The following is a 15,567-nucleotide window of genomic DNA, read 5'->3' as shown; positions in this document are numbered from 1 at the left end:
TGATTATTTCAAATAAAGTTGTATCCATCCATCCATCATGAGCATCAGAGGCGACTGTGCCCTCCATAGGTCTGCCCTGACATTTCCATGGGACGTCAAGGATGACTTTATATTAATCCTGGACTAAACTATATACTCATCAACTGCACTGTTCTTCATTCTTTTAGGTAGCGGTACAGTAATCTTTGCGTGATTGACAGCTTATGTTAGTGCCACCGATCCCTAACAAGCGTGAGAGTACAGATGCGCGTCCGTAGGATGCCGAGTGTTTTGTAATTAAGAGCACCTCTTCCTTCAAAACATCGGCTTCTTTAGCGCTCCAATTAAGCACAAATATGGCATTTCACTATGGATGTAGTTTAACATCACGTTTGGGTGCTCCATTCGCCAATTTGTCCTGAATAGAACGGAGGCACGCGTTGTCCGTAACAGTATGCGATAGAGAGAGAGAGAGAGAGATAGATACCTTGCAGGAACAAAACCGTTGCAATTTAAGGGCTAATTAGCTTAAGGCGCTGAGGCTTGGTCCCCCAAAGGGCTGCAGAAAAATAGCACCTCTTATTCTTTCTCTCTATTTCTCTCATTTGTTAGGGCTAAGGAAAACACACAAGCCAGCCTCTTTTTATCGAGTGGTCGTGGTGCAGCTAGTATAGCTAAGTCATTATACAGTTAATGAAAACCAGCAGATAATGAAGCCAAGGAAGGCATAGGGGATGTTAATTGTGCTGTTCTAAGTGTACTGTAGTAATTGTGATGTAGGTGTGAAGAAAGTAAAGCGGACGAAAAGGGACCGAACTTGCTTATTTTGGTTTGCATGCATATAAATACCCCATAAAGGGGACGAGGGGACGACCGCCGCCGTAGCTCGATTGGTAAGAGCATCGGGCGCGTAACCCGGAGGTTGCAGGTTCGGTCCCTGCCGCCGGCAAGTTGTCTTTTTGTCCACTCTTCGCATCTATGTCACAATTGCTACGACACACTTAAAACAGTATACAATTAACGTCCCCTATAACCTTCTTGGCTTCATTATCTGCTGCTTTTCATTAAGTTTGTGTCAAACAAAGAAAGGAGCCCTCAAAATTCTCTTCCTTCATTATACAGTTAAACCCTTTGCAAGAGGCAGGCACCGGGAAGCAGTTCTTGTCCCTTATATGAAGCGTATTTTATAAGCAGGATATTATGTTTTCATTTTCTGATCAACCTCTGTTTCGATGTATGCAGACTCGTGTCTCTTACCCCCAGTTCCCCCTTACATCAATCAGTGTCTCTTACTAAGTGGCTCACGTGTATCCGTAATTTTTTGCGCCGCGTGCCGGGAACACGCGTATATGCAAAGCATATATGTGCGCTGCACAGGCGCTCCTAGAAGAACGGAGACCCTGCAGCGCATCCCGCGAGTGCGTAAGAAGCGCGCGTCTTCACAAAACCTCGCGACGGTTCGACCCCTTTGTCTCGTTCTCAGCGTGCGTCACGAAAGCGCGCGTGGCAACGCTCTGCAGCGCAGGCTCATAGAGCATGCAAGAAGCGATTCTTCGCAGGCATTGGCAGGCTCGACGCCTCATGACGTCGCTTACGCGCGCCACGCCGGAAAGAGATGCGGCGCGACGACCCCCGCCCGTCCTTGTATGGTTCCCATCGGGCAGGTATTGTAGCAACAGTTGCCTTCAGCGCTGTGGAAGATACAAAAAAAGAAAAAATCTATATACGTTTCAACCAGGCGCTGACGCCTGCTTGGAACTTATAATAATAATATCTGGGGTTTAACGTCCCAAAACCACGACATGATTATGAGAGGCCGTAGTGGAGGGCTCCGGAAATTTCGACCACCTGGGGTTCTTTAACGTGCACCTAAATCTAAGTACACAGGCCTTAAACATTTTCGCCTCCACCGAAAATGCAGCCACCGCGGCCGGGATTCGATCCCGCGACCTTCGGGTCAGCAGTCGAGTGCCATAACCACTAGACCACCGTGGCGGGGCACTTATATTAATGCATGCGTGGTTGTGTGCCTGTCGTCTACTGAACATCTTGTCACGACAGTCGACACATAAAGCAGTTACATTCGCACGATAAGAAACTCTGCACTAATTAAACAGCAAGAGACGTGTCGCGTTATAATGAGTCTACGTGCGACCACCAGCCGAATATCATGGAAATAAATACTTATTTAGTATACCTGCAGTTACTACTATAGGTAGTAAATATTGTAGTTTGCAAATACCCCTCAAAATAAGTAAATACCGCTACTTCTTTTTTTTAAGGGTGTAGGTGTTAGGGCGCCATGTTGTTATACGCCGTCTCATTACAGCTTTTAGTGAACAACGTACTACTGAAGTTGGGAACCGTATTCGCGCTAACTTGTACCGCTATAGACTTATGAGAATAGGGAACTTGGAAGGAATATGTGCATTTGTGCGCATCGTACTGCAATATGGAAGCAGTAGGCCTTGAATTTTTCAAAAACAGTGTGCAATCTTGAAAAGAAGCGCTATTCCGGTTACTGCGTGCACATGTTATGGCCACGGGTTTACGCTCATTAACGTAAACGTAGTGACGTATAGGTATGCTAAGGTGCCAGAAAGACACCGGCGCAAACTCGTTGCACTATAGCCGCTATAGCTTTGTTAGCGCTGAGCGCAACTATACCGAAACGCCGCACGCCACCTTCCGCTCATCAATCGTGCGTGAACAGTGCACGTTGAGGAGGGAAAGTGAAAAAGGCGCGCACACTGCGAGCTGCTGCTGCCTTACTTGTTTCAAGGATGGAGGACACGGACGTAGAAGACAGCTCGCTCGGAGACGTCAGGTAAGGAGCAGTATAGGGCGTAAAACAAGAATGCTTCTCTCTGCGAGAGCGTTCCACGAAAACTGCAGAAGCGCCTCGATACTGTCGCGACGCGCGGCTTCCAGACGTGCAGGCAATTCGTGTAAACGGCGCGCGCGGCTGTAGTTTACTTTCATCACCTCGCCTTGGATATCAGCTGTCAGTGACGACATATTCACCTCTAAATCGTGCAGTCTGTCGCGCCCAGGTTGCCACAATAACGAGCGGTTAGAGTTTCGCAAAGCTTTAGCTTTCCCTGTATCTTATTTTTACATGGACGTTGCATGCGGCTGCTCCATTCTCTTGGAAAAATTCTGTCGTATGTGTATGTGCGCGCGCAAAAACTGTTCCTAGAGCTATGGTAGCTGATGGTAATGTATAGGTGCTGCCCAGACGTTTTGCTTCGAGTTCCCTTACCGTATCAATGCCTGATCATCATCATCAGCCCGACTAATACGCGCCCACTCCAGGGCCTCTCCCTTGTCTATAGTTACGTAACCCGGTCCTGTGCTCGATAGGCCACGTTATACCCGCAGACCTCTACAGAAATGCCTGATGTAGCTGTGCTACAGACAGGTACGTTGTGTTCTGGTGTTCGTGCCCATAGCGCCTCCTTGGCGCCACATCGTGTATATAGTATACGAACATTTAGATAAGCGCTGACGACTCGTTCCGCTGAAAGGTATATATAGGGCAACACTGTGTAAACGAAAACATCACTTAAGATTTTAGACGTTGTGTATCTATAAACCTTAAGGGCGTGTACAGTAATTTCAGACCAGCAGCAATAAAGGTATACATACCGAACGATGGCAAATGGCCGCTTGAATGCGACAATGTATTGTCGTGTAAGAAATATGACATTTAACAGATGAAAATTATGTGAATTCATGGGGTGGGGGCGTAATGTGTAAGAGTCTACCAAGTGGATCTCTTGCATAATACACCCCTGCTCAGACCCTTCTCTGCCGGGGCAGCATTTAAAAGGACGTAAGAACCTCATTCGGGATGCTAGAGCAGATCGTTCATTCTCTCTCTCTCTCTTTCAACGTGTGTGTTTTATCCATGTGCATGTATACTGTCTTATGCGCAGTAAAGCGTTGGTTGTAAGTCAACGCTTAGTCCGTCTCTGTCCAGTTGTCCTGTGGTCCGCGCCGTTTCTCATTCTGCCTAGTCTCTGTGGGTTTGAGGGTTTATTTCTTGTTAAAGTGTTGCATTATTTGTCGCTGTTAAGGAGCGAAAGGAGTGAGGAGTTAGGTACTATAACTCTCACATTGTTGGGTTGTTGTTTTCGTGACTTCAGAAAAGCCACAGCGCTCTTGCCCACAGCGTTCAGCACAGCAGCACTGAGCCAGCATGCAACGAAACCGCGGCGCCCTGTTCCTTCAGCGAACTGTCGGTCGTTTCGTAAGCGCGCGCTTACGTCGAGTCCTTGCGATAAACGTTTATCCAAGGCGTGAAATGTACGCACGCATGCTTCTCCCGCGCTGCTTGCGCGCGTAAACTGTGAGCGCCGGCCCGACCGTAAAATACGCAAAGCCGAAGCGCTCGTAATCTTTACTGTCGTCGCACTGTGGGATCTCCTCCGCGGAGAGGAGCGCGAATCTTTTTACTGTGCTCTTGCGACGCGGTGCTTTACGCTCGTGGGCTATAGCTGTGCTCCCGCAGTGGCAGCTGTGCAGCTTCCGCGATGGTGCGTTTATGCCTCGCGATCTTCCGGTTCAGGCGCCAGATTCGTAACGATTGTTTTCTTCTCCTTCTTTCTTTCTTTTTTTTTTCTAGCGCGTTCACCCTCTTGGCGTTATCTTTGTGATAAGCAACTGAGTGCGACTGGTGATAAGAACTGAATAGAACGGAAATGAAGCAACCCTTGTGAAGTGTTTAACACCCGAATTCAGAAAAAAAAAATCCGTTCGTGCGGGTGAACGCTTTCAAGATCGCGGTAGGCCGTGGTCATTCATGACGACGAAGAAGCAAGATGACGTCAGTGATGGCGACCGCGCGGTGAGGAGAGGCTATGGCGAGCGAGAAAATTTGCTATTCAGGCCCCAAAGCTTCTTTTCCTGGAGCTACGTAACTGCTGTGGTTGCCCTTGCATACACTTTTGGTCGTTCTCAAGCGCTATCGAATGAACTGCAGTGTGGTAATGCCTCAATTCAGGCATTGCCGCGCGCTCATGACGACAGGTCCGCCACGGTGGTCTGGTGCACTGGTCATAGTGCTCGACTATAGCCGAAGGTCGCGGGATCGAATCCCGGCTGTTGCTGCCGTGTTTCGAAGACGAAATGCTTGAGGCCCGTGTACAGTTGCCCAAATCTTTTAACTAGCGTGCGCGAGCGGCATTTTTTTTTTTTTTTTGATGTCTTCGTCATATGACTGAATTAAGCTCCAAAAAGGGTGAGAGCAAGTTCATGCCCACAAAACAACTTTTTGCGACTTCGTTCGATCTCATGGCGCTGACACACGGAAATGTCGCCGCTGGACACACTCTAGTTAAAGATTTGTACGGCTGTGTTTAGATTTAGGCGCACCAGATGGTCAAAATTTCCGGAGCCCTGACACCACTGTGGCGTCACTCATAAATATATCGTCGTTTTGGGACGTAAAGGCTCAGCAAGTATTATTATCACTGGACGACAGGCGAAAATTTTCAAGTTCGTATTTGTATATATACATACACGCACTCGCACAAACGCACGCACGAACCGAATCGGTATACCGAATAAATGGTGGTTAAAAACCCTCCCCCTCAAATAGTCTGGCTATTCCCCCGATCCCAACGTCTCGAGTTTCCATCTGTACACAGTTTACGTATCCTGTATAGTTGCGTGGTTACAGTATAAGATAGGGCGTGGTCGGTCGATTTCTAAGGGTGTACTTAGGACGCACGTAAAGGCGCACGCGATATCGTACAGTCCTCGCGCGCGTCCTGCTGCTTAGGTGTACGTTACCCCCTCAAGCCTTCTTCCGTTCACGTGCACCTCGAACAATGCCGGTCGTCTGGTGCGAATCCTGTTTGTGCCGGCTCCACAGTTGTCGCCCGAGACGGCACCGATAAGTGGGCCGCCTATCTCTGCACCACTGAGGCACTGACGTCCTCTTCCAGGAGGCCACTCGAAACTTCCCAGTTTGGCCTCATACTGAGAGTAGACGCTGTTTAGAATGGCCGGTACGTGCGCGGCCTCATAATAACACAAACCAGATGCGAAATGAAGAGGTGCGAAATGAAAACAAGCAGACTGATGCATAACCAATTACGTGAAATGCCTGGGACGATGTATATACAACCCTGCTTTTGCAGAATATATCGTGAATGAACCTGCACGCTATGATCTGCAGGCAGAAACCAGTGGATATGGCCTTTCTCAAGGACTAGCTGTAGGGTTTAAATCGATTAATTGCACCACAAATTAAAATACGTACAGAGTTTATTAAACTTGTTATGTGCTTGTCATACTGAGCTAAACACTATTACAAAAGAAAAAAGACAGTGAAATCAGGTTTAATAAATAACAGTAAAATTTTATGAAGTATAATGTCTGCAGATATGGTAACCTTTTTTTTCCCCCTTTGTTCCGCATACTTCAAAATAAATAATATAGTTTAAATAGCCGTTAGCAGTGATCTTAACACGTTCATCTACATTTTTTATCGATTGTTTATTAAGAGAATTTTATACGTTCGGGCAGGAGCGTCGGCAGGATTTTGTCTTGGGGGGTGAAAAGCAGTGCTGCATGGCGGCTGGGGGAGGGGTGAGTACTGGTGTAGCTCGGGTGGGGGCAAGTGCTGGTGTGGCTTGAGGGGGGCAAGTGCCCCTTTTGCACCCCCCTGCTGACGCCCATGCGTTCGGGTAAATGTATTTTTCAAATTTATACGCATGCACTTATGTGCATGTGGGTATGTGTATATGTTTATATATTTAAAGATGCGGAAAACGATGCGTACATGATATGTGTGCAAAGTATATCCGCATCATTCGACATTTCAATTTTGTATTTGCTGCAAGTTACTTTCAAAGAAAGATGCGAGAACCCCGTTAAACTGCTGTAGCATGCGCATTTAACTGCACACAGCAAGCTCCTTAACCCTGTTTGCCGCACTCGCGATTGATTCAAGCGCGTCAGTCCTGTAATAACAATCAATCGATTAATCAATAAATCAATCAAGAGTATACACGTTTTCATACTTTTTATTATCGCCACGTATTTCTAATGTATACAATCCTATTCTTTTCTTATCGGAGTATAACGGGCACCTCGTACTGAAATCTCTTTTGCTGCAATAAAACGCTCTTTCTCAATCTCTTCTCTACGTAGTTCAGCCATGCGCGACATATGAGTAGGGGAGCACAGCCTTGAGGTGGCGCATCTCGCAGCTACACACTGCGTAATATGCCGCGCACGTGCTGGCACTTTGTCGGCGGCTTTTATGACCCGTTGCGCCACCGCGTCTGCGTGCTACAACCAGGTCAGAAACCGAACAAACCGCATGCGCAAACAAACGAGCCACCGATAGAAGGAAGACACCGCCGCAGCAGCCACCCTGCGTGAATCTGCTGCTGCTGCTGCAAGGGCGCCAATACTCAAACCTGTCACGCGTCGCGTATTATCGGACTAGAGGAGTGCATTACCGCGGCAGTAACTTGTCGGCGCTGTTTACTTATGTCGCGCACGGCGTATCGTCGGCGCTGGCAGCGGCAAAGATGCTCCTCTCGAAGGAAGCCGCGCAATCGCGCCCGTAATCTGCATACCTCGCTTCCTCAGCGCTGTCTCGAGATAACAAATAGCCCTCTTCGAGGCTCTTAGTGTATAACTCAAGTGATCGTGCTGGATGAAGGCGGCCGAAGGTGGATTGTCTTCGAGGCTTCTACACTTGCGTTTGGGAATAGCATCTGCGAGCGAATGTCGTTAAACTAATCTTGTGTGTCACCATCAAAATTGAGCTACTCAAAAACTCATGTATATTTCAGGATTTCTCACTTTATATCATCTGCGGTTAATTAACGAGTTTCATGTTCAGAAACCGAACGAAATCTATTGCACTGAAACCGAAATCTATTGCACGGTAACCATTGTGAGACGTTATTTTTACTCGCGAGGAAATCAGTCTTATTTCGTTTGATTTCCTGTGAAACCGGCTAGTTATCGTTACCAGTCTGATCGCGAAAACGCTCTTCGTCGATCACGAAGAGCATGGCGCGTCTCCTGAAAAGTTTTGACATCTGCGTAGAGAATGTTTGAGCGCGTCCCATTTCGTCGATGTAGATGTATATAGTAGATGTACGCCCTTATATACATTGGCTCACACTTAAGCTTTACTTATACTTTGAAGAATTTTGCAAGTATGGCAGCTAAGACTGCTTCTCTTGGTGCCCATGTTGTGTAGCTCTCTGCACTAAATTTCTGCTTACCTTCCTTGCGCATTACATAACGTAGCTCACTCTTCTCGTTGCCTCAGCTTGCCTTCCCTTTTCCCTTCAACAAGTTGACATCATCCGCCTGAGTTTGCTCTCCAACCCCTCCATCTACGCGCTGGTAATTTGTGCACGGAAACGACTCGCATGCACCCGAAGGCGACGGAACGGACAGCGCGAAAGAATTAAGCAACATTTACATCTACTAGATCAAGGTATCCACGCCTACAACATTTACATAAACATAACGCTGACTAATCTCGTCCTCACTACGTAACACGTCTTTCGCGTTGTTAAATCGATTCCCTGAAGCACGCACCGGCCAGCCCAGTCCAGCGTACTCCTGCTAGCATCCGAACTTTTTACCGTGCACGCCATAATTTCGCCCGCCGCTGGCTCAAAACGGAAGTATCCTTGGTGCGCGGCGATGAAGGTCAGTGCCCTCTAGGCCCAGGGCTCCCGTCTCGGCGTTGAGAGCGTTCAGAGCACGGTGGTCTTTTGCCACTTCCGTGCCGAGTCGATCGTGCCGAGGGCGTTTTAGTCAGACGTGTGTATTTTCTCAAGCCGTCCCTATTCGACACGTAAAACGGCGTTGGTACTGAACGACCGACCGCGAAAGCTCGAGGATATATTTGGAATGGAAGCCGCGAGTGTGTTTGTGCGTGTGCGCTCGCGTGTTTACTGCAGTGCTGGCCTCTGTTTTTCCCAAGTCAACCGTTCATAGCCGTTTCGCGCGTGTGTGCGTGTGTTTGAATGTGTACGTAACCCCGCGGGCCCTATCTTCCTGACCTCTGCTCCTCGGACCCTCCTTGCGGCAGCCTCCATTTTGCCCTTTTCGGGCGAAACAGACACGGTTTGCCGGAAGGCGCCTGACTTCAGATCTGTTCCGCATGCCCGCATTTTTCTGTTGTGCTTTTCGTGCTGTTTCTCTATGTACCCTTGGCTGTACCATGGAGGGTGGGGTGGGTTATATATAGTCAACCGGTATTGTATAGAACGCGATGCAAATTAGCTTTTCTTTGGTTTCTTTAACCAACCGGACGCCACTAGTTGTGGAATGTTGCTGCTTCTGCCCAGAATCGAACCCGCGACCTCATCCTCAGCAGCTGAACAACAGAGGCGGACACCCTTGAAGAGAAGAATGCACGCAAAATAGCTTCCAAGAATTTCTACTACACAGTGGTATCGACGAAGGCGAGATGACTTTCGTAGAGGGGTATTTCTGCTTGGGCAAACTTATGCGACGTATTCCAGGTTGAACAGGTCGAAAAGAGAACAGCAAGGAACACATACACACGTCACTCGTACTGTGCGTAAGTGTTATCTGCCGTCTTTTCGTGCTGTTTAATTTTCAGTACAAGGTGAGAGCGCTTCAATGTGGGCGCTCCATAGAGACCGAGGCCACACCCTTGTTCAGCATCAAATAGTCCCTTGCTGCGAAGAGCGCATCGAATGCTGATCTGACTTCTTGACGTGCTCGACTGAGTTCGTTCGCGGCGAAGAACGCATCTCACGTCGCTGTGCTCGTGCTCTGAAATAGCCGGTGCGTCAGCTCACGGGGATGCCACGTAACTCTCGGAGAGTTATGGCGCGTTGCCGTGCCTTGCCCGCAGTTATATTCTAGGGACCGTACCCGCAGCACGGGAGGGATTCCTCCCGGCTGTTGCGCTCCGGCGCATGTGGAGCCGAACCCCTCCTCGAAAGCAATCCCCTTTGAAGCTCCCCGACCGGGCGAACACGGCGCCAATCTACCGTTTCCGGAGGGGAGAACTCGCATGCGGTGTGTGCCTCATTGCTTTTGGTGCAGTATTCTCTCTCCCTGGTTGGGTGCCTCATTCCTTCGTATTAGACACGGCTTCTTGTGCCGTTTGTCGATACGAACTCTCGTGTAAGATTTGCTCGCACTGAGAGGGGCGCGGCATCATATTGACGCTGGCGATTTCCTTCTTCCTGACGAGTAACCTACAAGTACGGCTCAGGCAAATAAACGTTACTGCTCAGTGGAGTGGATGATCTCCGCCAGCTTCTGCCTTCGGCCGGCTCTGCACGCAACTCTCTCGCTACAGTGTCCAACTCTGCCGGCCCTGGTTGGCCAGTAGTAGCTCGCCACTGCACGGACTGTCGTCCAGATGTTGCGATGACACCGGGGCGTTGCGGCCGGGGTTGGCGTCGCGATTTTCTGTCGGCGCCACTGGCTCTTCGTGGGGGCGGTTCGGGTTCGACTCGAAGTCTCGTTAGCTCATCGAAGAATGTGTAGGGTTGGTGGATGGAAGGGAAAGGGAGCATCAGGGAGTCCAGGAATGCTCCTGGCGACAAGGCCGTAACGGGATACGGGCCATTGGTTCCCTCCCTTCGTGTTTTCCCAGGGATCCCCTTCTTCGCCCGGGAACGACGAGTCGAGAGCCCGCCGTGCTGGCGCCAGAACTCGGCACACCGTCTCCACTGTTTGCTCCGTTGAGCTTCTTGGGAGAGCGATGTACACTCGTGTACTAGAGCTGTCGACTCGACCTGTCGGCAGTCCATCGGAAACGAGCGAGCAGTTTTTCTCGGAAAGGCCGGCGCCTTTGTATAAGTGCACACTTGAAGCTGTGCAGGTCTACGGAAAGAGGTTCTGTTCTGCTCTATCCTAACTAGCTGCGTCTCACGTGTTGGTGTTTTGTCCGAATTCCTCATTCGTGAAAGCAATATATGGTTTTCATCCTCTTGCACTGCTGTTCAGATATAGTAAGCGCGAGCTGGTGCTTCACGATTTCTTCTTTCGTTTCTTGATACAGGCACTGACGAAAGACACCGACTTAGATCTTCCCTAATTACAATAAAGGTTATTCTTTCTGTATTTCGGTACGGCAGGGGGCGCCGCTACTGATGTGATACCCAGTGTAACCTCACGTATGAGTAAAGTTAGACGGCTTGCACGTTAACTCTGTGAGTGAAGCTTCCGACAAAACTCTGGCCCAACACGGAGCGTCCTTCGGAGTTGAACCTTTATTACGCTCGCTCTCCCGATCACTTGGTCCTTTATTAGGTACTTCTGACAACGCTATCTTTGTATATTTGGGGCTACAGCTTATCGCGCATAGCCGTACTGATGAAGAAATCAGCGCTAAGCTGCGTGCCTTGCTGTGCTTCCTATCGCATCGCGCAATATCTGCGGTCGACCCTTGTCTGTGTACGGTTGGTGCGTGGGTGCATATATCGGAGCAGCACGCTTTTCCCAGAGGTCGGCATCGCGGTTGCAGAAGCTCGGCAAAGTGCTAGCGATTACGAGGCGGGCGCCTTGATCGCCGAGCTAATGGAACATCCCTGCCAAGGTCGAGGCGCGGCGTGCCGTCCAAAGCGATCGAGGACGCGAAGTGGTCGTCTTCGTCGTCGTAAGTGTGGCCTGCATTGCACCCGGAAGTATCGGAGACAAGGCACTCGATATTAACCCTTTCAAGAACAGCCGGCCAGCGACAGATCTACAAAGGTCCGCACGAGTGTCAAAACATGGTCATTAGGCTGAGCCTTAAGGGAAGTGAATCCGACACAGCTAATCCGGGACATTTCGTCGACTCCACATACTACCTTGCATTGCATCATGGCTGAAAAAAAAAAGATAAAGAAGTGTAATGCGGCCATAAAAGAAAGAGCTTTTTCTGCAGGCTGTATAAAGTTTTCTGCGCTCAGTAGCATAATTAACGGTGACACACCATCATTGCCGAGATGACCGGAGCTATAGATGAGGGATCGTGTTGGAACTCGGCAGTAGTACGTTGTTATCTCATCCCATAGACGTTTCGCGCTTATCCGTCTGTGACAATAATTTTTTCTAAACACACTAACAGTGTCAGTTTCTTTTTTCAGCGTAGAGTCAACAGTAATCGTCAATGAAGCATGATGCACCTGTGCCATATAACTTTGTTCCGTCACTAAACGTAGTGTTCAGGGCGCTCATCAGAGCCAAGAATGACGGAACACGACCGCCAAAACCGGTGCATCTCATACGTTTATGATATGCTATGACAACAGGCTATGACTGTTGGCTATGACTTTTGACGAGCCAATCACGTAACTATTTGCGCGTCAATAGTCAGTCATACACATGCTATTACTGTTAATGCGCAAACCTCTGCACGCGTACAGCGTCCAAAGTTCCATGGTATACGGATTGCAATTTATTTATTTATTTATTTATTTATTTATTTATTTATTTATTTATACGGTACTGCTAGCCTCTAGATGAGGCTGTAAGCAGGAGTGGGTAGTACGAAGTACAATACGAAGTTTACATATTTAACAAATCAAGATACTACACTCGTGTTACATGAATCGACAAGAAAAAGAAGGCGGGGGAAAAAATGATGATGAGTGGGCGAAGCTGCGGAGGTTCATCGGTAAACCGTGAATCTTCCGTGAATTCTGCCCAGTACATCATCACCGACGTGAGATCGGGCGCGTTTATACTAAAGGTTCGATGAGTTATGACGACTTGCAGCTCACTTTAATTTTACATGTACGCTGTGAATTTTCATTGTTTAGAAAACCATTGCTTTAGAAAACACCTTGCGTCTTTCGTTAAGCAGCTGGCGTCTTTTTCGTTTTGCTTTAGAAACATCTGGCGTTCTTTCGTTTTGTTTTTACAAAACATCTGGCGTCTTTCGTTGGTTTATTTCATCAATCAACGGCGTTTTGAACAAAATTTTTATTGTTTAATCACGCACAGGAGAAATCTCACCAGGCACTACCTTGGAGGTAAACAATGGCTGCTAATGGGAATGAGAGACAGAAGAAGTCGGCTTTTAGCTAACACTTACACTTCTACAGAGAAAGAAGAATTCGGCTTTTAGTTAACGCGCACGCTGCGAATTTTTTATTGTTCAACAACGCACAGGAGAAATCTCCCACCGGCACCACCTTGGAGGTCAAAGGGTAAGACTTGTTACTCACTACTACGAGCACGACGAGGGACGAACGGGTGCCGCCTTAAAGGGCCCCTCACCAGGCCATGTAGCAAATTTTAGTTAGACGCTGGAAGTTTTTGTGTGCCGAATGAAGAGCAGTATGCCGCAAGAATTTTTCAAATCGGTTCATTACGAGCTGAGAAAAACAATAATTTGTAGCGGCGCGAAATCATGATGCGAGGAGGCGAGTTTCAAACCCTTGCCACTCGCCCCGTGTAGCCTTAGCAAGCCAAATCCCTTCCCTGCCCTCTTCACTTGACACATACGCATGAACACGTCATGCGCATGCATGGTCACGTGCGCATGACGTGCCGAGCCAGCCCGAGCACGCGAGCGGCGTTGCACGGTGTTGCGACCGGCCTTTGGAGGCACCAGAGACTCCGGAGGAAGAGGCAGGAGGAAGGCAAACTTAACAGAGGTTTTATTTACATGGGCGAGCAGTTTGTTTCTACATGATGATTTCGTCCTACAGGACGAGGATTTCCTGTCTACATGACGACGATTGCCCGTCGAGTGAGCCCGCGGGGGCTCGTTTTAAAGGGTCTCTTTCCCCAGATCCCTAGATGGGGGAATTTCTGCAAGTTGGGACGGTCCAATCGCGTCCCACACAACACTAATGAGGGTGCCACCCACACTCGCCCAGGTCAGCGTCGTCGACTGGGGTGTGGCCACCGCACCCTGCTGCAGTTGCACCAAAGGGTGCAACCTGTGGTCCCCGCCATGTGAAGGCCGTAGGGCGATGGGTCCCACGCTCGGACACAAAAGGTCTGCAGCTCCGACGCACCTTGTCGATCAAATAGGGGCTGGTTGTCATCCACGCGGTCGCCGCTGTCTCGTCAAGGTAGATTTGGCGACAGGAAACCATTACGGTCGTCTCGCCGTACCAGGATGGGCCAGACCGCACGGCGCCTCACGTCCCATCTCGGGAGGAGAATTCACGCGCTTGAGCCATTGTCCAGGCAAGCAGCGCTTCGGCGCCCGGTTCGAAGAACAGGGGACGCCGCTTTCTTTTCGGCGCAGGGGCCGATCGTAACAGCTCGTCCACCGGCGGAAGACTCGACCTGAGGGTGACCAGCTGTACAGGTTGCCCGAAGCGTCGGTGAAAGTCGCGTACTCCGGGACACTGCCGGAGACGCCGATCCATGGACTCTCGCACTCGTTCCTCGGTGCTTCCTTCCTGGGAATACGCACACACACACACACAACCACAGGCACGGGAGAGCGCCCTGCCCGCACTGAGACACATCGAGTCCAAAACAAAATCATGTGAAAACACACTGCCTTAAATAGTACAACTAAAACACAAAGCAGCAATCGAAGCGTTTCTCCGAGCTCTCGCTGAAGCTCCCAATCCTGATATGAGTATAAGCTTCCTATTAAACTGCCATCAACAAACATGATCTCTTCTCCAGTGATGTGCCCTTCGTGTCCTACCTGTGTGCAAGCGTCAGTAATCCACTGTAAGTCAACCAGACCTCATACTCATGAGCAAAAGCTTTACGCTTCAACCTCTCTTTTGATCCCAAAATTTTGTGCCGCCAAAGCTAGTCGTCAAGTTCCCTTGAGCTGACGAAAAGCAGACTGTCGTGCTGCACTAACACAAGCAGCGCTATTCACAATTCACGTCCGCAATTGCACGTACTAGTGCTACTGCGCGGATGTACCACTAACTCTCCTTTGCGGTCACACTTCTCATAAACAAACACGGATGCACTACTAACTCTCGTTCGCGGTCACAAATCTTACAAACAAACACGGATGTACTACTAAGTCTCGTTTGCGGTCACAATTCTTACAACGCATACACGCAAACTCGCGCACTAACTCCTCCTACTAACGTCCACACAAGAGCGCATGTGGATAAAACAATAAATAAACAAGAAAAAAACTTTCGCATGAACCCTGAAAAAACTCGAAGCATATCCCTGCTTCCTCACGCGCACTCAAAATCAACTGCCAAGGTCACTCTTAAAACACTCCTAACGCCGCTCTTAATAACGGACTCGTAGGACACACCCTAACGCACGCTCCGATGCGTGTCGTTATGCAACCGCACAACGCTTATCCCTAAAAAAAATCACATACAACGCTGAAGAAATAAACATACAGCTTAAGAAATAAACAGAACTTAAAACTAGTAACTTGAACAATATCTATAGTAGCCGAGAAACCAAAAGAAAACATTCAGAAACCAAAACAAGCAAAGAAAACAGAATTCAATATGAAACAAACAAGTCCGGTAGCGACAATATCCCAAAAGCTTACGGCTGTCGCTCATTTTTCAGACGTACGCGCGGCGGTCGCGCCCTGTGGGCCTTTCTTGTCGGAGGGGGACTACAACAGTCGCGAAACCCGTTCGCTTCACCTCCGAACCCCCCGAAGCTCTTCGC

The 15,567-nt window shown here is 48.9% G+C and overlaps 1 protein-coding gene across 3 annotated transcripts in view; it reads left to right on the top strand.

The window, feature by feature from the left end:
- Positions 1 to 15,567, top strand: part of LOC119382598 (proton channel OtopLc) — a 69,576-nt gene that overhangs the window by 15,308 nt on the left and 38,701 nt on the right. Inside the window, exon 1 of one of the 3 annotated variants that reach the window (XM_037650370.2) lies at positions 2,748 to 2,806. The exons of the other annotated variants lie outside the window; for them this stretch is intronic. Coding sequence (XP_037506298.1) covers positions 2,763 to 2,806 — 44 coding nt within the window. The 5' untranslated portion in view covers positions 2,748 to 2,762. Of the gene's footprint in view, positions 1 to 2,747; positions 2,807 to 15,567 lie in introns of those variants that run through there. 3 annotated transcript variants of the gene reach the window in all.

The sequence above is a fragment of the Rhipicephalus sanguineus genome, chromosome 2 (assembly GCF_013339695.2).
Source record: "Rhipicephalus sanguineus isolate Rsan-2018 chromosome 2, BIME_Rsan_1.4, whole genome shotgun sequence".
Lineage (NCBI taxonomy): Eukaryota > Metazoa > Arthropoda > Arachnida > Ixodida > Ixodidae > Rhipicephalus > Rhipicephalus sanguineus.
This window is presented reverse-complemented; position numbering and strand designations above follow the sequence as displayed.